Below are 22,755 nucleotides of genomic sequence, written 5' to 3' on the forward strand. Positions count from 1 at the left end.
TAGAACATGGGTCGTCGACCTCCTTCCTCACGCTACGCCCGGATCTATATAAAGTCCAATCCAAATCCATAACTAGTCCAAACCCAGTAATTACAAAAACTCAAGACTCAATTCATGAATTCAAGTAGACATATAATTGAATTTTCGGATCTTGTTAAACAGTCGCCGAAAACTCGCCCAATTGTTGCACCGACTTGTTAGAATGCCACCCCAACCTATGGGCCATCAGGAAATTAATAAGGCAAGTATCCATTATCCCAAAATGCCTATTTAATGCCATTGGGATAGCCGCACAAAAAGTGCGCCAAAACATAAAACCGGGACTCTGAAAATAGTCGATTTGGTTTTCATGATGCCTATTTCGGCACCGAAACAATTCGCAACCCTCTTGCTGCGTCAAGAGGTGTAGAATATTATATAATAACTAGCCAATAAGGCGAAATAATCATTACGAATAGCAGCAACCTCTACAACATGAAACTGCGCCTGAAATAACCTAATTTTCATGTTTTAGGGTCCGGTTCAGCACCAAAGTGTTTCAAAACACTCCAAAACTTACCTAACATTCCTTGCTATCTAAAAACACTCACTTTTGGGTATCGTGAAAGCCACATGCCAATTGGTGTAAGAACAGGTGAAATATCCTATTTTAAATCTTACCGGGTTTTTGAAAATCCTCGATTTCAGTCCCAAAACCCACTGTAACCAAATCACCCTTACCTGACACTTGGAACAATAATATTATCAGCTAATAAGGCTCGTGGAAAGATTTCATAGATCCAAATTACGCAAACGTTAATCTCGAACCGAAATTATGATTTTCCAATCAGCGATATTGCCAGAAACTAAACTAGAAAACTATTTACGTTCTGTAAAATCAATTGTTCCTTAGACAATGAGGCTGAAGGTCACCCACGGTGGTCTCATGCTACCCAAGGCAACCCGTATGCAGCAATTGCACCGAAGATGTCTAACTTTGCCTAATTATGTTAAATACAATAGAATAGGGATTTTCGAGTAACTTACCGATGATTCCGAGTTTTGAAACCGAAACGACAGAGTAGTTCGAAGGTCTTGATGCTCTTGAAACTGTGCTCACTATTTGGCGCGCAAATAAAGTCGAAAAAGTCTTTGGAATAACTTGAATTGAAGTTTAGAGCCTTTTAGAGTCAACAAAACCTAATCAGAGATCTAATGGTCATTAGATCCAAAATAATGTGAGCCTCAAAACCTACTAGACACAAGAAGAGTCGTGGTTACCTTTCCTAGGATCGCTGGGATACAGTTTGGTTAGAACAGAGGTATCGGTTTCAAAAACCCTAAGCCCAAAACCCTACCAAAGTCGGTTCAGTGTCTTCTTAGTTTCCAGTGGCTTGGCGGTGCTGAGCTTTGGCAGAGAAAGGTCGAGGCCAGTCGGGAGGGACTAGGGAGGTGATAGTCTACACGAGAGGCGGTGGGGGTGGCCGAAGTGCTGGAACCTATGTGGCCGATTTAGGGTTTAGATCAAGCTCAGCTTGAGCCCAAGCCAAGGTAGTGGCCAGGGGCATTGGGGTAATGCCAGAAGAACCCCCTAGGGTCATCGGAGGGAGACCATAATGGTAGGGAGCAGCAGCGGTGCACATCTTGAAGCCGCGGCCAAGCTTTCTCCCAGCCGGCTACAGGTTGGCTGAGGAAGAAAGTGGAGGGCATAGCCATGCCGGGGGTTGCCGGAGGTGGCTTGGCGAACCTGAGGGAGGCCAGTAGTGTCGGCAGCCGCCGATCGAATCTTTCCAAGCCTTCTCTCATAGAACTCCCTCTATACCAAATTTCGCAAATTTTTGCGCATAAAACATCGATTTCTCATTTTCGATGAATTGTTGAAATTCGTTTAATTATTAGCTTCTGCCATGTCAAATTCGAAAACTGACTTCACCCTAACTTCTCGCATTGTTAGAACCTTTGAGTGGTGAATTCATTTCATCGAATTTTGTTTTTATTTTGCGAAGTTAGCTATCTCCCATGTTGAGTGCCAAAAATTGAATAAAAATCAATTCCAAAGTTTAGTATTCAAAATTTAAATCTTATTATTCAAATACAAAATTTTTTAGTTTCTATAATTCAAGGGTAGCTACCTAAGCAAGGAGGAGGCCCAAAGGGTGATGGGGTAGCACCATAGCGTGCTCCAGTATCCATGAGGGGAATGGCAGCAGCGCCGGACAGGGGATGCGACCCAAGCTTTCAAAAATCTAGTTCTAAGGTGCTCCATGGGCTCTTAGGCACATAGCAGCATCGAAGCTAACTGAAAGAGGATCACTGAGATCCCTAGAGGTTGGCAGCATGGGTCTAGGGTGGAGCGATCGAAGGGAGAAGATTGGGCCAATGTGCCTTGAGAAGGGAAGAGAGAGAGAGAGAGAGAGAGAGAGAGAGAGAGAGAGAGATGGAAACAATGGCTAAGACGGCCTTGTTTGGGCTCTAGCAGTCGAAAGAATGATATCGGGGGTGGGGCAGTGGCGGTGCAGGTGGTGGGCGGCTGGGGGCTATGGGAAGGAGAGGGGTTGAATTAGGGTTTGGGAAAACCCTAATTTCTTATATAAGGGTTTTGGTAAAATTGCACATTAACACCACCAACTTCATTATTTAAAATTCTGCCCTTAACCAACACGCGTATTATGTAGAGAGGCACCTCCCCATGCAGTTTTGTATGAATCTATGCATAAAATGTTGCGCTTTTTCAAAAATACCTATTTTCCAAATATGAACCCTTTTCAATTTTTGCTTTATTCCATGCTTTTGCTGTGTAGAAACTAAAAATGCACTTCACCATGACTTATAGCACTGCTAGACTCTAAAAGTTGCGTTTCCGTTTCATTAGAAATGGTTTTGATTTGCGAAATTAATCTTCACTCTTTTTTATTCTCCAAAATATAAAAATTCAATTTCTTTTTATTGAATTTAAATTTAAATTTTATTATAGAATTCAAATTTTACAAGTTCTATAGTGGTTGTAGCAATAGCCTGAGGAGAGGAGAAGATGGAGAAGATTGGGCTTTCTTGGTCTGGGGGCTCGCCTACCGGATCAAGTTGGTCGGTAGAGGCAAGGTGACACCAAAGGGGTTTGTGGCCAACAATGGCAACACACCCGAGCTGTTGATCTCCAAAAGAGAGATAGATATTGAGAGAACTAGAGAGAAAAGGAATTTGGGGTTGCAGGAAATACCTTATTTAACGAAAGGAGAAACCATCGTTATATGCCCAGATTTCCGTCGTTAAAAGTCAATAACGACGAACAGTTCACCCGTCGTGACCCGTCATAAAAGCTTCCTTCGTTAAAACCAGTTACGACCAAAATGAATCGCCAGTCGTTATAGATTACTCACGACCACATCGTTTGTCGTCGTTATTTAGTTACATTAGTAACCACTCCATTTTACAATAACGACCAATTTTACCGTCGTAATAGAGATTACAAAAACTACATTTATCCTATTCATAGTGTTAATAACGACCAAAAATTTTTCGGCGTTAAAAGCATTTCACAAATAGAAGAAGATAATATAACAACGACTGTTCTTCCCGTCGTTAATGATACAAATATTGCATTTCATCATAATTTATTTTTGACCATTTATTATTTTTAACCATGCACATAATTACTTTGCATACACAATGATATAAATACATACACACACGCACACATATATATAAACAAACTTACATCAAATCCACAATTTGTAAACATGTAATAAAACTTCATTAACAATAAAAGTACTTAGCATCTATAATATTCATATTTTTTCCAAAACATTCATCTAGTAGATATAGTTTCCATCACAACATAGTTTTCATCGCACCATTACATATATAGTCAACATTTACTAAAAAATGAAACAAAGTACTGAAATCAACGACTATCACCATGTTTCCAAAAAAGGTTAGCTTAAAAATAAAAAAAAAGAGCTTGCAATTCATCGTCTTTTCTTGTTCCAAAAATCACCATGAGCTACCTACAAAAGAAACAAGGAAAAACAATGTAAAAATAAGTCCTGCAAATAGCTAGATAGCAAAATAATTAAGCAAATAAACAACTCATAAAATATAAAACAACTTTTGTGTCACGCCCCGGGACCGGCGGAGGCCCTCCCGGTAGCGTGCCCAGACCCGCCATATGTCTACACATATAAGGCGTCTACAAGAAAAGCGGAAGTAAAAGCAAGGGATGGAACAAATAAAAGAAGTGAAATAACAAGCAACTAATGATATCAGAGCGAGTAAAGTTCTAACATCTATACTAATAGTAATAGAACATAACTAGTACATAAAAGTAGGCATAAGTTATACAATATCAGACTCTAATACAAAAATGGTGGTCTCTAGTACACTGGTAAAACCCTCAACCTCTCCAAAATAAAGTACAACGAGAGGTAGACCACCTAGCAAGTCGTCCTCGTAGGAAGCTAGCTCGAAGCAACTCCCTTCCCGCGGTCCCTGGCCTCACCCTGAGTGGAAGGCTCTGAAAAACATCGAGAAAAAGAGGGCGTGAGAACTATAATTTATAGTTCCCAGTGGGAAATTACTGACCTCAGCTCAGTGCACCACTAGGCCCAAAGAAAAGGGTAAGTCTAACAATAAGAGTAACAAGTAAATTGCATATTAGAAAGCATAATAATTAGGATGCTAAGCTACAACTTGCAATTAAACATGGCATTCCTAATGCGACTTTATCTTGTCATGGATATATATATATTCACAAGTAATATCATGCTTTACTTTATACAGATATGAAAGTAATACTTGGTCGTGACTATAATGCATATAAGGATGCAATAAACAACATCTCCTAGCATACTACATGTATGTATGAATACCCAAATGTCCACAACTATGCTAGAAGGAAGTCCAAGTGATCCTACTACTACTCTCAGACTAGTAGTGTTCATAATAAACCCAACACCGTGTCGATTTCCATTTCCAAATAAGGACCTACCAAAGGTAGTCCAGCTTGTGCCGCCTAAGTGCCTGTGGTAGCCCAACATCCCTACTCTTGGGATGTGTCTGTCCCACTCGACCCCGTAGGCTTCTCAATACCGCACGAGCGAACATAGGTCGCGTAGGCTAACTCCGGAGTGCCGGCTTGTAGGGAGCGACCCTCACAAGCATGTGCGAATGAGCACAAATGGCAAACAAGCAAGGTCACTGTCTCAAATACTCTATCCGCATGTCTCTAACATGGCAAGGTCACTAGCATCCCAAAGATCTAGCCCAATGTCTCTAAGTGATGTCCCAACACTCACTTGCTTAGTGCCTCTTTATGACACTTAAGCATCACACCGATCAAGCTCGATTTTTGTTCTATGTTTCATTTAAACATTAATACTAATGACTACTATAGCCCGGGCCCAATGCCTCTTTATGACATTGGCCCAATACTCAAATAGTCCAATTTCTCAAGCCCTCTCTAGGCTTCTAAAATTCCTAATGTCACAATTGGCATATAGGTTAAAGGCATGAAGGCAAGATTCATTTCCACAATAGGAATCATGATCCACAATCCTAACTAGAATGCTAAGTCTCACATGCATGCACTCTATCGCATAGGGGTCTAAAATTTTACCATACATAATATATGCATGTTAAGCATTCTAAAATTCATATTAAATACATTTAACATGGAAATGCATGAATTTCTATTTTTTAAGACATATTTGCCAAATATGAGCATTTCTCATATCATAGGCTAGGTCAAACCCACCGAACCGTCGCGTGCTCCTTCGATTCGCCGAACGGAGTTGTCCACGAGCCTCAAAGTACCCTAAAAGTAATCAGCGAAGAGATACGAGGGCATTACGACCAACCATAAGATCAAACATTAACCTAGAAGCAAAAAGGGCCAAAACTCACCTCAAGAGAAGAAATCTCTTCCAAAGCTCCAAAAGAGAGCTAGAACCCTTCCAATCCAAGCCCAAGGAAGGTTCTAAACCAACTAATTTGGGTCCAAAAGCCCTAGATCAAAAATGCCCAAAAATAAGCCCTAAGTATCAAATCTAGGGTTTCATCTCAAAAACTTAGCAAAACAAGATCTAGAGGAGGGAAATGAGCAACCAACCTCCTTAGAAGCTCCAATCCTAGCTCCAAGGGTGAAGATCTCCTCCTATGCAAGCTCCAAGACCAAGCTCCAAGCACCAAGGAAGAAGAGAGGGTGAGGAAGATGCTCCAAGTCCTCTAAAAGCTCTCAATCTTCTTCTTCTTCCTTCCTTCTTCTCCTTCTCCTTCTTCTTCTTCTCCTCTACCAAGGGTGTGGAGAGAGTTGAGAGAAGAGAAATGAGGAGAAGAGAGGGTGGAGGGGTCATATAGACCCTCTATTGTAACAAAATCCCAAGAGGCCCCTCAAAAATCCAATATTGCAACAGCCCGGTCTGGGCAGTTTTCGCCCAGAGGGACCGGTCTCTCCCCAGCAGGGACCGGTCTCTCGCTGCGAACCCGAAAAACCAGCGTTCGGGAACCGGTCTCTCCCTGCGCGGGACCGGTCTCTCATTGCGAAGACGCGCTCGGGGACCGGTCTCGCCCGCCAGGGACCGGTTGCCTCAGGGCTGCCGCAGCACTGCTCACTGGGGGACCGGTCTCTCCTTCCAGGGACCGGTCCCCGAGAGTAAAAACTCTCAGGACTTGTCCAGAATTTCAGTTTTCGAACTTTTTGGGTCGGAAAACATTCTACAACCATCCACCAAGAGTGGAAAAGCTCGAAATACATCCAAACACTCGAACCTCGCAATTTGCAAAGGTCCAGTGCGTTACATTTTGTATACCAATATAAACATGCAGAAATTATACAAATTAATCTAAATAGGATTACAATGTTGGCGTTGAAACATTTCCTTAATCATTCTTATTTCGGCTTCCATTTCATCCATACGACTCTTAAGCGAATCATTTTCTTTTTGAGTTTCACGAAGCTTAGCTTGAAGCTCAGCTCTAGTTCCAAACTTTTTGCAAATTGACAAAGAGATTAGTAGTAATTTATGAAAATCTATAAAAAGTTTAAGATACAATGAGATTTCACCAATGTCATAATACTAGAGAAGTTTTCGATAAACCAAAATTTGATATCATACTAAATAGAAACAACAACAGCGTGAAAGCGAGAAAATAAAGAACGAAGCATAAACAATCTCTTGAGGTCCTAGTACATACAACTTAAAGATTAGAATTGTTCAAAGATTAGAAAGAATTACATTGTTTAACATCAAAATCAAAAGGACAAATCATAATTACATATCCTCGCACGATCTTTCAACAACACATAAGTAGGTAGTGATCACTAAAATTAACAATTGATTGAAATTCGATAATAAAAAAGCACAAACCTTGAAGAAGATGAAGAAGAGGAAAAAGCTTCAATCTAGAAGTGTTCAGATCTACTCAGGTGCCACTAACCAGAAGAGCACAATGACTTGATTTCACTACAACATTAACAGCAAAATCAGAGCTCTGATGCAGATTGTAGAAGTCATAGTATAAGCTACTACCATATTCCCAATGAGAAGTTTTTGATTTTGTATTACTGCAGATTAGAAAAAGGTAGCAGGAAATTTAGGCCATGAAATTGAAAATTTAATAATTTTATAGAGGCATGGATATTATAACAACAATAAAAAAGATTAAACTCTAACTTATTAACCAATATCGATCTTCTTGGTTACTAATTATATCATACTGTAAAAGGTTTAACAAGCATATATGCACCATATATGTAGACATTGCTTCAGTATTAAGTTGTGCTTAAGGCACATTTTATTAAGTTGTGCTTAAGGCACATTTTATGAAAGTGCCAACCACCCTAAATAGGAAAGTTTGGACTGTAGTGATTGGCTGAGAACTACTCCATTTCCTTTTCTTTCTTTCACACTTCTTTTTCTTATTCCCTGGTGCCTTACTCCCAGCGCAGGATATCAGCAGCAGCAACATTGTGTCAACTATTAGCAAGTTTTCTTCTCCTCCTCTCTCGCTCCTTGCATTTTTCCTCTTAGTGCACCTTGCTGTTTTCCTCCCTACGCATCCTATAAGCAATAACAAGCCAGCAGGAGTGATTACAGCAAATCTATAGCAGCTTAATTGGAGGCCAAATTGACCTAATTTGTACCTTTGCATTGCTCAATTGGAGCTTGCTCGAGCTATGGATGATGGAGAAGAGCTTGGGGATTGGTTTCTTGCTACTAGATTAGAGGTAGGTTGATGTGATTTAGAGGATTTGTGGGGAAATTGGATTTTTTGTCGGTTTCTTTAGAATTTTGATTCTAATTTCTATTTAACTTTCATGCTGATTTTAGTGTTCTTAATCTAATTCCGACTTTTTGCTTGAGCATAGTTGGTGTTTACTGGTTACTTTCAGTGTTTGGGAGCTAAGTATCAACCTGATTAAGTAACTCTCTCTTTCCTCTCTTTATTTCTGTCTTTGCCAACTAGTTCTTGTGCAAACGGCGCGGCAACACCATCAATCTGCTAGTAGCAGCAGCATGCTGCCAGCAGCAACGGTAGCAGGGTAGTAGCCAATTGGAGGCTCCAATTTCGAAATGAAAGTTGTTTAGAATAAGGGAGGGACTAGTGGAGTTCAGTCTACAGCTCTTTCTAGCTGGAATTGTAGGTAAGTAGAGGTGAAATGGTGAGAATTGGAGTAATTGGTGCTTCGAAACTGAAATTTGGATTTTATTGGTTCTTCATTATTTTCTTTACGCATTTCTCCTAGCTCAGCTTCAAGTTACTGTTATGAGTTCCTGAGGGTGCTCTTGTGGAGGAGATGAACTTGTGGACTAATCCTTTCTACCGAATTTCAGGTCAGTTGACTCAAAATTGATGTAGTTCTGCTCCTTGAGCTGAAATTGAGTGTTTAGATGGATTTTAGTTATTCTTCATTGTTCGATTCTTGTAGCTAAGCGTTGAATGGATCTTGGTTGACTTCTTCTTGCTTTAACTATGGACATCGTGTTCCCGTAGCTGGTTGAGAAGGTAATTTGGGTTAAGTTTATCAAATCATAAGTTCATTACTCGGTTTACATATGTGGTTGAATTTTGGTCCTAGTATTGCACTCGTAGCATTCATCTTGGTTTTGAGGATTCGTCGAAGTTAGTCCTTCAAGATTCCTAAAATGTATAACTTCATCGCCTCCTAGCTTCTTCCTGAAGATCTAACCTCCATGGAAAATTGGAAGCAAGCTGCCATAAACACCTTTACTCTCTGACTGCCCGGCAGAGGCCACTTCTCTAAAGCATACCAAGTGCCAAACAGATATTTCTTCTGCCATGTTCAGAAACTTTCAGACTCTTCCGAATAAATCATTTTCTTCATACTATGAAATTTCCTAGTTAGCAACTAATCCACTATTTCAGAAACCTAAAAATTGAGACTGAAGTGTTGTTTAACATAAATAGTTCTTTTATTGAAAATTTTAAAATGAGAAAAATAAGCTTTCTAACAACTCCTCAGCACCACTTTATGTTCCTTACATAGACCGAATTGATTTTCATATTCATGAAACCACCTAAAAGCATAGAAACTTGTGTACTGAGGCACCATTAAAGCTGAAAATCTTTTCCGAGACTAGACCTACCAGTCATACTAAAAAATATTTATAATTCTCACCAGTGAATCTCTTGATCTATCTCTGGCCCTAAACGCTGAACCTCTATCAGATGCAAACTCTGTCCATAAGAAATTCTTTGTAACTTGGTCGGGAAGTTATTATTGTAACACAAACACCGTTGAAAGTGACTTAAATACAATACAGAGTTATTTCAAAGACTGAAATTACACGAGTAATATCATTACTTCTATGCAAATAAAAAAGTCAAAACAGTAGGTACAGGAGAATATCCTAACCTCCATGAAGCTTGGGAAATCTCAGGTTACACCTTCAAGAGAACATAAGATCCGCTTTTTCTTCAAAAATGTGTGGGGCGCAACAAGTGCTAATGTTGGTGCCTTGAGATACTTAACCCTATTTTATCTGTATAGCAATTATATATAAAAAAATTAGAATTGCATAAATTAAAATTTAAATTCATATTCTTTAAAATCATAAATTAAAATTGCATCACTTTCTAAACATATATAAATGGAAAGTGTGAGATAAGCAAGCAATTAAGAAAGATCCTCAGTTGTTGAAAGAATCTACACAATTAAGAAACATTTACCTAAGGACTCTTGTAAGCACTCTATATTCAAGAAAATCATGGATTTTAAGCAAAAATATCCATCAATAATGACTGGGTGGGCGTTGCTTACAGAGGCTAGGCGCGGCTCACAGAGGGCTAAAGGGGCAATGGGCTGCAGGGTGCTAGAACTGATGAGAGAGGGCTGCAGAGTAGAGGGTTTGCTTCAGGTTGTCGGAGGGCTCGCGCGTTGACGAACTAGTGCAAGCTCCGCTTCAGATTGTCGGAAGGTTTGCTTCAGGTTGTTGGAGGGTTCAGTGTGCATGATCCACTTCAGGCCAACGGAGGCTACAGCGTGCAAAACCCTTTACTCTGCAGCCCCACACATTAGTTCGTCAACGTGTGAAGCAAACCCTCCAACAACCTGATGGCTCGCGCGTTGACGAACTAGTGCTAATTCTCCATGGTGACGCTTCTCGAACCCACGGGATTTGGGATTTAGGGTCGGGGAGGGGTGGGGGGTAAAATAGAGGGAAAGAGAGGAGCGGAGAGAAGAGGAGAATAGGGATTTGGGAGGTGGGGATTGTCTGTGGAGTTGGGAAAGGAAGAGAATGAGGAAGATGAAGAGGCAAAAGGGTTTGGGAGAGAGAGAGAAAGAGAGAGAGAGAGAGAGGAGTAGGTTGCTCTGTTGATTAACAGAGAGGAGTTTGCGTGCGTGGGTGGCCAAAAAATTCAGCGCGGTAAACCAAAAAAAAAAAAGGCACTAAATCTATACCAATAGCGAAGGGATGAACCACACATAAGACGGCCAAAATTTTAATGGTCGTTAAAAATCTAGTTATTTTGCCTCGGCGCGCGCGAACCACTTATTTGTATGTTTTTACGACCAAATTTGACTCCCATCGTTAAAATTTGGTCGTTAAAATCACTAATTCTTGTAGTATCACCGGCCGAGGGTTGCCGGCCGAAGCACGGCGATGCTCAAGAAAGGAGGCAGTGCTGAGGTAGGGGAATGGGACGAAGAGAGAAAAAGAGAGAAAAAGAGAGAAAGAGAGAGGAAGAGAGAAGAAAATTAAGAGTGATTTTAGGATTCAATTCTTTTTTATTGCTGTAACAATTATAAACATGCCCTCTATTTGTCCTCCTCATGCCCACAGTCCCATAGCATAACGCATTTTGCATAGGAGCCCTTCAACAAGTGAATTTTCATGATTTCATGCATCAAATGTTGTGTTTTCTACAAGTAAACCCCCCGATAAATTTCAATGCTCAATCTGCATGCTTATGCTATTTTCCATAACAATTCTCGAATTTAGTGAAACTTTAATCCGTGCATTCTTTTCTGAGTCTATTTTCATTTAAGTCCTTTCACTCTTAAAAACTACAAAATTTTTCAGATCAAATGATAACTTTTCACGCTTTGCCCCATTTTCTATATTATTTAAAAATCACATGTCAGCTTCTTTAGTTCACAATTTCTTACTCAAAACTCACCTACATATGTGTTTCGCACATAAGTTCTTCTATCTCTAAAATCATGCAATTTGAAGTATGAAATTTCTCATTTTTTGAATAAAAACTATGATTTATCGGTTTTGGTCACTCTCTCCCGATTTTAACTTTGAAGTATCAGTTTATCACATGAATTACACCTAGATTCCTTTCATAACCTACAGTACTATCGAACTTCAAAAGTGACAACTGTTGTTTCATTGAAAACTATCCAATTATGCAATAAATCCTCCGTCTTTACGAAAGTTACCATAAAAAATCGTTGGATTCTACATTTTTCTCGAAGTAATATTTACAAAGGAGAACTAATCTTTGTTCAACTATTGAGATGGTGCTTAAGGCAAGAAGGAAGATGTTCAACAAAAAGAAAATAACCCCGAAATCATCATACATGCAAAACACATTCGAATCCAAAACTCACACATTCAATTCCAGAACTCGATGATGTTCAATATGTCATTCATATCCAGCATGCAAGTGTGTATTCACATGTAAAACATTTGAAAGCTCAAGATACATAAAAATAATACATAACAGGCCACTCTGAACCCATACTGATGAAATCAAGCTTCAGCTAGTCAAATTGTGTGTGTATGATTGAAGCATTGGCAACCACGTGCAAACTTTACTTTTTATGGTGTAATTAATCAAGAAGAGCTGTTATCTCATTTGTAAGTCTTGATCACGCGACGTTGGCATCCTTTGATTTGCCACTGATCATCTCGACACCGACGTGGATGTCCTCATCGTTAATGAACCGACCCCAAAACCAGTGTTCCTTCCATACTATGACCATCTCCTCAATGGGCACGTTCTTTGTCTCCGGGAGGAAGAGCGCGATGAAAATGGTCATGATGACGACCCAGCCCGCAAAGAAGTAGAAGAGGCCGAACTTCATGTGGCAAAGCATGGTAAGGAAAGCCTGCGCAATCACGAATGTGAAGAGCATATTGACTGATACATTGATGCTTTGGCCGGCCGACCGAATCTCCAAAGGGAAGATCTCACTAGGGACTAGCCACCCTAGTGGGCCCCACGACCAGGCAAACCCCGCATCGTAGATGCAGATGAAGAGCACCACGATGATCCCGTACCCCTTAGAGATGTGGCCCTCTCCGCTGGTGCCGAACTTTATGGCAATCAGAGTTCCCACAATGATCTGCAAATAAGTAACAAAAATTTGTATGAAGTTGTGTCTGCAAGTAAATTCCATGAGGTACATAGTGAACACCAACCACTTGGTGGAATAGCATTAATCCAACGATAAAAATAATCAAAGAAGTAGATCTAATAGTAGAAAAGTTGGTAGCACCAAACGTTTTGTGTTATTAGAAGCAACTTAGTCAGACTCTATATATATATATATATATAGAGAGAGAGAGAGAGAGAGAGAGAGAGTCCGGCTACTATACTCTTATGAGTATAGAGCTTTTTGTACTCATAAATTTTTTACCGTTTGATCTACCATTTAATTATTTTCATCCGTTAGATTATACTATTCAATCAACCACCTACTCAACCTAAGGGGGCCCACTATCAACCTAACCGTAACCAATCTCATCCCAACCGCACATTTTTTCATCTGAACGACCGAAAAATTATGAGTACAAAGGGCTCTATACTCATATGAGTATAGCAGCCCCAGCCTATATATATATATATATATATATATATATATATATATATATATATATATATATATATATATATATATATATATATCTACAAGCACAAGCTCTGCTTTTATTATGAAGGCACTGCCCACAGTTACCAGTCTAGCACACATGAAAAATACACTGAGAAACAAGAATAAAGATTTAATTTCCACGATTCATCAGTCCTAAAAATGAACTACTCTAATTAACTTAATACGAAACTAATTTCATATCGGATAAGTATAACAATGCAAAGTAAAAAAAGAGGTTAATGGTTTGTCAGTGATCTTTATTTTTTCCTTTGCAAGAAAATAAATTTGTGGAGATTTGGATGTCGAAGATCTGTGAATTCTTGTAGTGGACGAAACAGATTTGGCAAATTAATGAAGTTGGTCAAATATGATGATTATAACCGAAAAAGCATAACGATATTAAGTTAGTGATCAATGCTATTGAAATATATATATATATGGGTCCGGCTACTATACTATTATGAGTACGATCGTCCTCGTACTCATAAGTTGTTTTCGATGATAGAGCTTTCGAATCGATGATCCACACCGTTAAACATTATTTACATCATTTAAAACTTCTAGAAATCAAATTTTATAATTTTTTGACATCATTTATCTTACGATCAAGAGGTCACAAATTTGACAATTTTTAACGGTCGGTATGAGATACTTGCTAGTTTAACGGTGTAAAAGAATCGGAATTTGTTGAATTTTTGATAGAAAATTTTATTCACTACATAAATAAAGATCAATAACTCCGATCTTGAATTGAAGGATCCGATCATCCTTTTTAGAACGTCGTTCGATTTTGACTGTTCATTTTATGCCCACTTGATGGACTTTATTATGATTTCGAAAATTTATGAAATTTATTTTCTAGAAGTTTCAAAAACTCTAGATCATATTTAACGGAGTGGATCGTCGATTCGGAAGCTCCATCATTGAAAACAACTTATGAGTATGAGGGCTCCAATACTCATAATAGTATAGTAGCCATGGCCATATATATATATATATATATATATATATATAGAGAGAGAGAGAGAGAGAGAGAGAGAGAGAGAGAGAGAGAGAGAGAGAGAGAGAGAGTCTGGCTACTATACTCTTATGAGTATAGTCCCTTGTATACTCATAAGTCTTTGGTCGCTAGATCTAGTTCTTTAATCATTTTCATCCGTTAGATCATACTATTCAACCAACCATCCACTCAACCCTAGCGGAACACTATCAACCTAACTGCGTGTGTGTGTGTGTGTGTGTGTGTGTGTGTGTGTGTGTGTTTGGTGATTACCATACCAAATATGCTTTATATATTTGTCTAACTAGAGTGTTAACCATGGTGAAGTGAAATAATGGTTGTTAGTTTTTACCTGACATACGGTCATTTGAAAGCCGCCCTCTAAGAAGAGCATGCGCCGGCCGAGCCTGTCCACGGTGAAGGTGGATAAGAATGTCGCGATGAAATTGACTAGTCCAGTGATGACGGCCGACATCAACGCCGCATTCCCGCTGAACCCAAGCGTCTGGAAGAGCACGGGAGCGTAGAACGTGATCACGTTGATGCCGGTGAGCTGCTGGAAGAAGGGAATACATATAGCCATCGTGAGCTGCGGCCGATACTTGCGTTGCAGAATGTTGACCCACGGGTGCTTCACGCGCCTCGACTCCTCGCTCGCCACGACGAGGTCGTTGTACTCCTCGGTGATGTCGTCGGTGCCTCGTATGCGGCGGAGCATGGCCCTGGCCTCGTCGGGGTGGCCGCGCTCGATGAGGGAGTTGGGGGTGTCGGGAAGGAAAAGAGATCCGATGGTGATGATGGCGGCGGGGACGGCAGCAAGGGCGAGGCTGAGGCGCCAGCCCCACCCGGCCTTGATCTTGTTGGAACCGTAGTTGATGAGGTTCGCGCAGAAGATGCCGATGGTGATCATGAGCTGGAAGCCGATGTTCAGCATCCCGCGGAGCCGCGCCGGGGCCATCTCCGACAGGTACAACGGCACAGACTGTACGTATCATCATAATTGCCAAAACATTGTCAGACCAAAAGTTATTTGTCGGCATGCAGTTAGTTGATACACGAAATTTTCTGTCACTGCCGCTACACCTTGGATTTGGATTTTCTTTTTCTTTTTCTTTTTTTTTAAAATTTTTTTTTTGACATTGTTAAGTTGGGTTTTTGATCTAGGCTCAGAAACCCAATACAAAACCCAAATTTATTGGAGTAGGGATCATGTTCGGAACATAACCCGATTGCGAGAACTAATAGCCAACATCAGTAAATGTAGATTAACATCTGATTCAAGTTCAAATTCTAACTAAGGACGTGGGAATGATTCATAGAAAACTAAACAAAAATGTTGGCAGAAATTAAGGAATAAATTTCTAGACTAGATACCCTCCTCACACTGACACCCTACATATACTTTTGTACATGCACTAGTCGTCAACGCATTCGTTGCACAGAAATATTTTTAACTTTTATTTTTAAAAAACAATAAATTAATTTGAAAAAAAAAATGTTTGTAAAAATTTATAAAGATATAGGGCTCGTTTGGCCTAGCTGTTGAAAAAATAATTTCTACAAAATTGGAGAATTAATTGTGGTTAAAAGTAGTAAAGCGTTTGACACAGAGTTTAGATGAAAAAATAATTTTATTAAGTTATTTGAATAGAATAATACAAATAAAATAATTAGCTATTATAAAATATAATTTTTATATTAATTAATTTAATTTATAAACTTTTTATTAAAAGGTTAGGAATAATATCTAAAATACGTTCAAAACTTTAAAGATATTTTATTTACTTTTGGAGAATTTTAAAATATCCTTTTAACTATTCTCTCTCCCTTAGAGGTTTTGTTGTAACTTTTCATTTTTAAAATAAAATAAATTTTATGGTATTTATACCCAATTATGTACCTATGATCTTTTTAATCTTGCATTCATGGTGTAATTCCTAAAAACCCGTGAATTTATATTTTTCGGAATTTGAACCTACAACAAATGAATTCTAATATATATGCGTACTACCGACCGTCCCTAAAGCAAGTGGCAAAGGGTTTGATGGTTGGTACTCGAGATCCAAGTGTGAATCCTAGTTGATTCACATTTAATTCCAGCTAAGTTTATTTCTAAATGAAATAAACGAAACAAATAGCATACTACCTATCTTTATCAAATATATATATATATATATATATATATATATATAGAGAGAGAGAGAGAGAGAGAGAGAGAGAGAGAGAGAGAGAGAGAGAGAGGGGGAGAGTTNGTAAATAAAATAAAACCTATAATTTTAAGTTGTTGTAATCTATAGACTTGTGAAGTCTATATAGCGAGTTTCTCTTCTCTTTGAAAATGCAATAACAATTCTATTTGAGAGAGAGAAGTAAAAACGGATTTTTTTTTTTTTTTTGAAACTTGGGCTTATGTAATTGTATAGAGTTGGTGAAGTCAATTAGATCAATCGTTGTAGCCTAGCTAGAGGGGATACAGCCGTTTATGTATTTACACCAATAGGTTTACGAATGATATTGAATTTGAAAAGGAATTTTGGATAGTAAAGAATAAATTTAAAAATGTTTACTAGTAATAAAAGATATATAAGTAAAAAGTTTCAAAATTATTTTAATTAGGTTAAATTTTATTTATCCACTAAATTTTTTTAAAAAATATATATATATTTCTTTTAACCCGGTGATTAAATCCTGGCTTGTACGCACTGTTACCAATGGAAGAGAACGACGATTGTGTCCTACCCAAATTAAGAAAAAGAAAAAAAAAAAGAAAAAAAAAAAGATTACTAACGGAAATTATTAAAAATTGAAATTTGTTTCTCGATCGTCATTATCTCCATTATTGAACTAAACGGCGTCACATGCTTGACCAAGCTTGCTCGGCAGCAAGAATAGTCCACTTTCCAAGTGGAGTGTTAGACCCGAAACAGCAGCAGGAAAACTTAATTTCCTGCTGGAAAATAAATAAATAAACAAATCACGAAATAAGAACATCGATCCTGAAAATGTGTCAAAAAGATAACACCAGAAAATGATACATTATATTTGAGCTAGAAAATGATGTACTATATTAGAGCCCCCATTAGTTACACATTTTAATTTTTAATCTAAATTTTACATGATTAAATATTTTAATAATCACAGAGTGCTGTTTATATTCTATATTTATGTAATTTCTTTGCGAACAAAATATAGATTTTGTCGCAGCTTTATTAATTTACTTCATTTATGTTTAGTCCTCAGAAAATATATTATATATTCCTCCTCTTTTTTTAATTGTTTGCTTTTAGTTTGCTTCTTGATAGTGGACTTACTTGGTTGGCGAAGCCGACACCGACGCCGAGGAGGATGCGGCCGATGATGAGCATGGCGATGTCCTGCGCTGCGCCGTTGAGGGCGGCGCCGATGAGGAAGATGAAACCTCCGCCGAGCATGGACCATTTGCGGCCGAACATCCGTGTCACCGACGACGCGAAGAAGGAGGCGATCAACGCCGCCAGGTACAGCGACGACGTGAACGCCGTCAGCAGCTGGCTGTCGAACTTGCAGTACTGGTTCGTGCTCTCGTCCTGCTTCTTCCGGTACACCGACGGAAAGAACTTCTCCAGGAAGGGATCCATCCCCGTCACGCCCCCTGCAGATTAAAACACCGATTTTATATTATCCAAAATGCATGTGAGAGAAAAAAAAAAAAGAAAAAGAAAAAAAAAGCAAAATAGACGATTCTCTGTACTATAATTTGCCAAGTTATCAAAATATCAAAAGGCTATTTATTTTTTTATATTTAGCTTAAATATTTGGACTTGTCGATAAATATTTCAGTACGTAAAGATCAGGGATATATTCTGATCATATATATATAGGACATGCAAGATCCTATGTATATATATATATATATATAACACCGTTTTTTACTAGATAAAGTTGATCCATGAAGGCTGAAGCTTTTGGTTCGGTAAAAACCTAGGAGTACATCGAAGTACTATATTTATACTTCTCTAGTAGAGCATGAGCTTCATCAGCTGCACTAATTAATCCGGAGCTTAATTTTGAAGCTTTAGCCTTTATTTATTAATTAGTTGAGGTACGTAGCTGATCATGAATGATTACCGGAGATGCCAAGATCATAGCCGAAAATGAGGCCCCCCGTGGCGCCGACGACGCAAGTTAGGAAGACGTAGAGGGTTAGCGTCCCCGGATACTCCTTCCCCCCGGCCGCGCTCACTATCGCGCCTCCCGCCATCGCCGCTGCCGAGATCTGAGCTATACAAAAAGAGAAGAGAGAGAGAGAGAGAGAGAGAGAGAGAAAGAGTAGGGATGATTAATTTGGAGACGATGGAGAGAGAGTATCGATCGAACTTCTTATATATAGTACATGACAGAATTAAGGGCTTTTTTTTTTTTTTTCTTTTTTCTTTTTTCCTTTTCTTTTCCTCCTAGCGTGAGAGCGACATGCATATATAGAGAAAAATAGCGGGTAACAAAAATTAAGATGAGAAAATCAAGCGTTCGGAGATCATATTTCATTTTTTTTATTTCTTTCTCATGCAGATCGACATGCGATGTGTGAACACTCCTATTTTTCTGGGTCTTCTTCTGTGGCTCGAGAATACTATTCTTCTTGTACTTATCTGACTTCCCATTTCCCCCGGATTACAACAGCCGTGTAAACCAGGAAACGAACGCCTGAATTATTACACTTTACTTCAGTACTGTTTATTATTTTTATTTTCTATATTATATACAGTTCCATTATATACAGTTCCTTTCTCCTTCCAACTTCCAATTAAGCGACTATTCAAATATTCTTTCCTTGTCAACCTTTGGCACTATATATATTTATTTATTTCCGTTTCCTTTTCAATCTGTATTAGCTTTTTTGATTTCTTTAAAGGATATCGCTTATAAATTATCTTTAATCTTCTAGTAAAAATATTATAAATTTGGGACAAAAACAAGCAATTCTAATGAGAAGGAGAAGTATTCGTTTCGTAGCAGAAAAAAAAGCCTCCAAGAAAAATTCATTGAAAGCTACCACATGAAATTATCTTCAATAATTACGCACTTTTTGGCTATTTCTAACTGTTTTCTTATTTTATCACATATGGATTAAAAAAAAAGAAAAAAGAAGAAGTGATATTTATAATTATCACTCTCTAAATATTAAAGTTATTAGTTCAGCTAATTAGTTGGCTAAGTTGAAGGGTGCACTGATGACAAAATTATTTCAAGGCCATAAGGCTCAATTTCATACAAATAAAGTAATTAATCAACAGAGCACTGATGTAGCCAAATATTTGACAACTGAGGTAAAATTTAAAATTTGTACTATCGCAATTAAGAACCTACAATTAATTAGCTTCTCAAGTCTAAAAATAAAATTCCTAACTTAAGAGCTTTTATCTCTGCAGAAACATGTAGAAAGCTGTTTACCGAATTTGTATAAAACACTTAATTAATACTATTTCTCAAACAACTTAAATTATGCTTCTCCAAAATTAACCTAGCTAAGCCAGGGCAAACATGCTCCTCGGCCATGATTTGCAGTGTCCAAATACGCAAGCTTCGATTAATGCTTAATTTGGAAACTCAAAACTGCTTTAGAATTTTCTTCCTCCAATAAAATAAAATAGTGGTGAACATCGCCACAAGAGATGCCAGCGGTATTTAATTATTTTTGAGCTTTCAAACTACTTACTAATTATTTTTGACTTCCCAAAATCATTTTGCTAGTGTGCTACCTATCTCTCTCTCTCTNTTTAGTCTACAAATCTAGTATAATAGATACAATGCAGGCTCAGTCGAATTGGTTTTTCCTTTGAAAATCTATAGTGACTCTCTCTCTCTCTCTCTCTCTCTCTCTCTCTCTCTCTATATATATATATATATATATATATATATATATATATCAATCAATCATTGATTACTAAACGGATTGAACGGTTGATTCCTTCGATGGTCAACAGTGGCCCGCAATTAATTAAGTACTTTGTGTGATACACATGTAGACTAATCTACTTACAATTAATCGCTTGTTATATATACAAAGTCACAAATATTAGGAGCTGGCCTGTGTGCTGTACACAAATATTTATAAAATTTTATTTTTAAAATAATAAATTAATTTAAGAAAACTTTTGATTTATAAAAAATAAAAAAAAATTAACTACCTTCAGAAATAATTTTTTAATGATCAAATTAATTACTTAACATTATGTATTAATTACATATTGCTATAGATTATATATAATGATTACATACCAAATCTCTCTTATAGTTTTATCTCTAAATAGTCGTTCAAAATTATTAAATAATAAATAGTAACATGGGGCAACAATTCAACGTGCCACTTGTGGTTTGTTCGTTTGTCCATAACTAATTTTAGGTTGAAAATAATTAATTAAACTAAAGTTCATGTGAAATTTTCTTTTTTTCAACCAGTTTGTTTAATAGAAAGTTTTTAATAACTCTGGAACTGTAATTATCCTACTTTTCTTATTTACTTTACTAAAATATTTCAATACCAGCACATAAGAAAAATGAAAAAGTTACATTAGTTATTTTCTTATTAGTTTTTGCATTTCTTTCGGTATATCTTAGAACCTCTTTTTCAACACAAGTAAAGTTATAACGGTCAGTTTTAATGCTTAAGCTTGGAAAGTCACATCTTCTAGTGATGTATTAATTAATTACTATATCTAATCTTAATGGTAACTTCATAGCAGATTTCTATATTAATATATATCATATTAATTTAATGCAACACATTATGGGTTTGAACCTACGTATGTCTAAGGTACTTTTCATAGGAACTGAGAGATGCTTGGTCTACCATGAAACAGTAGTTGTAATGTTAAAACATTACCTGTAACATATGAAAACTTGGAGTTGCGATGTCAACTTTGATCTAGGGGATCAAAGTGAGGATTGAGCTAGTTGGACATCATTCCCGAGTGATTTGTGATGCGTGTGAATGAAATCTCGAGATAAATAAGTGTTTCGGCGCAAATTGGGCGCGAAACGAAATATAAAGAGAATTTCGGATTTCCGACGCTAACTTTGATTAAAAGAATTAAAGTAAGGCGTAAGGATAAATTGTGGAATCTCCGAATCAATTGTGAAGTTTCGGAAAAGCCAAGGGTGTGTTTTCAAAGGGTTTTGAAGTGTTCAGTGCGAAGTGGTAGTGCAAAAAGGAGAAATTTCTGCCGCATAATGAAATTGGAGCTGATTCTATTGCTAATTCGGCTCCAATAATGTCAAAATGAAAAGAAATTGCTTCCAAATTAAATTGGTAGCTTATGAAGGTCCCTTGGTATATTTTGGAAGTGTTTGGGTGAAATCGGAGTGAAAACGGAAACTTTAGAATTTTCTGTAAAGAACGGGACTGAGAAAATTAGCAGAAAATGCACAGTGTCNAAAGAATCTCTGAGATGAATGCTTGTAATAGCATAGTTTGCACTTTATGTTTTCGATACATATGCAATCTACATACTTGCTACAGTTACTGTTTGGAACCTCTTGTATTGCATTGTTTAGATTGTTGACGCCTAGAACGTACAGGGGAGGCTCTGTCCGTTCGGCGGTCTGTCGACGAGCCCGAATCCGACCTAATAGGCGGAGCTCGGGGCGTGACATTACCATTCACAAATACCAACTTTTTCACCGACCAAAACTTAATGCTTAATTAATTCAACCATACTGAATAACACTGGCCAGCTGAGTACGGACGATTTGGATAAAGGAGAAGCCACCTAAAAATCGCCTCACTTTGCTGAATTCAAACTCAAAAAGGGATTTTTAACAGAAGAGTGCTCGCAAGGCTAGCACAAGCAAAAGAGAACAGATGCCCCCAATTATTATTCAAATGAAAAGATTGAAGGGTACATTAACTTAAATTAAGGACCAAAAAATACGGAAAAGAAAAGAAAAAAGAGAGACCCAGGCCACCAGTACAACAGAATTAGGTTATAGGGACACATCTTTGGAACATTTTTGTGTAAGTGTCCTATTTATGTCAAAATTTTAAAAAAAAACTTACAAAGGCCTAAATATGAAGCTTAATCCAACCAAAAATAAAATATTACTCTATTCAACCCACCTCACCTAGCCCATTCGGTCCGATTACAAACAGAAAAGAAAGAAAAAAAAAAAAAAACGATCACCATCTCCCCTTCTCCTCTCACTCAATTCACTGAAACCCTAAAGGAAGAGCCCTTCGTTCTTCTTCTCCTCCGCCACCGCAGCCAACGAGATAGAGTTCCAGCGGTTGCTAAATGCTTAAATAAGTGTTGGTAAATTAGTCCACCGAGCGGCACCAGTGTTGAAGGAGATCCCGGTAGCTCGGGAGTTTCTTGATGTCTTTATCGAATTAATTCCCGGCACGACCTCGATGTAGAAGGCCCCCTACCTTCGCTAAGTTAAAGGAGTTGAAAGTTCA

General features: G+C 37.9%; 1 protein-coding gene and 2 long non-coding RNA genes across 3 annotated transcripts; 1 reads left to right on the plus strand and 2 right to left on the minus strand.

The window, feature by feature from the left end:
• On the minus strand, window positions 7,347-10,792 carry LOC109709516. The gene is made up of 3 exons (XR_002216131.1): window positions 10,256-10,792; window positions 9,851-9,977; window positions 7,347-7,436 (listed from the first exon to the last, which is right to left on the minus strand). It is a non-coding gene; the product is annotated as an uncharacterized LOC109709516 (long non-coding RNA).
• On the plus strand, window positions 7,760-8,936 carry LOC109709515. Its single transcript, XR_002216130.1, has 3 exons — window positions 7,760-8,200; window positions 8,440-8,617; window positions 8,725-8,936. It is a non-coding gene; the product is annotated as an uncharacterized LOC109709515 (long non-coding RNA).
• On the minus strand, window positions 12,042-18,702 carry LOC109708566 (sugar carrier protein C-like). The gene is made up of 4 exons (XM_020230365.1): window positions 18,429-18,702; window positions 17,633-17,952; window positions 14,674-15,303; window positions 12,042-12,793 (listed from the first exon to the last, which is right to left on the minus strand). The coding sequence occupies exons 1-4, from the start codon at window positions 18,559-18,561 to the stop codon at window positions 12,317-12,319; spliced, it is 1,560 nt and encodes a 519-aa protein (XP_020085954.1). The 5' UTR covers window positions 18,562-18,702; the 3' UTR covers window positions 12,042-12,316.

This window comes from Ananas comosus, linkage group 4, assembly GCF_001540865.1.
Source record: "Ananas comosus cultivar F153 linkage group 4, ASM154086v1, whole genome shotgun sequence".
NCBI classification, from domain to species: Eukaryota; Viridiplantae; Streptophyta; class Magnoliopsida; order Poales; family Bromeliaceae; genus Ananas; species Ananas comosus.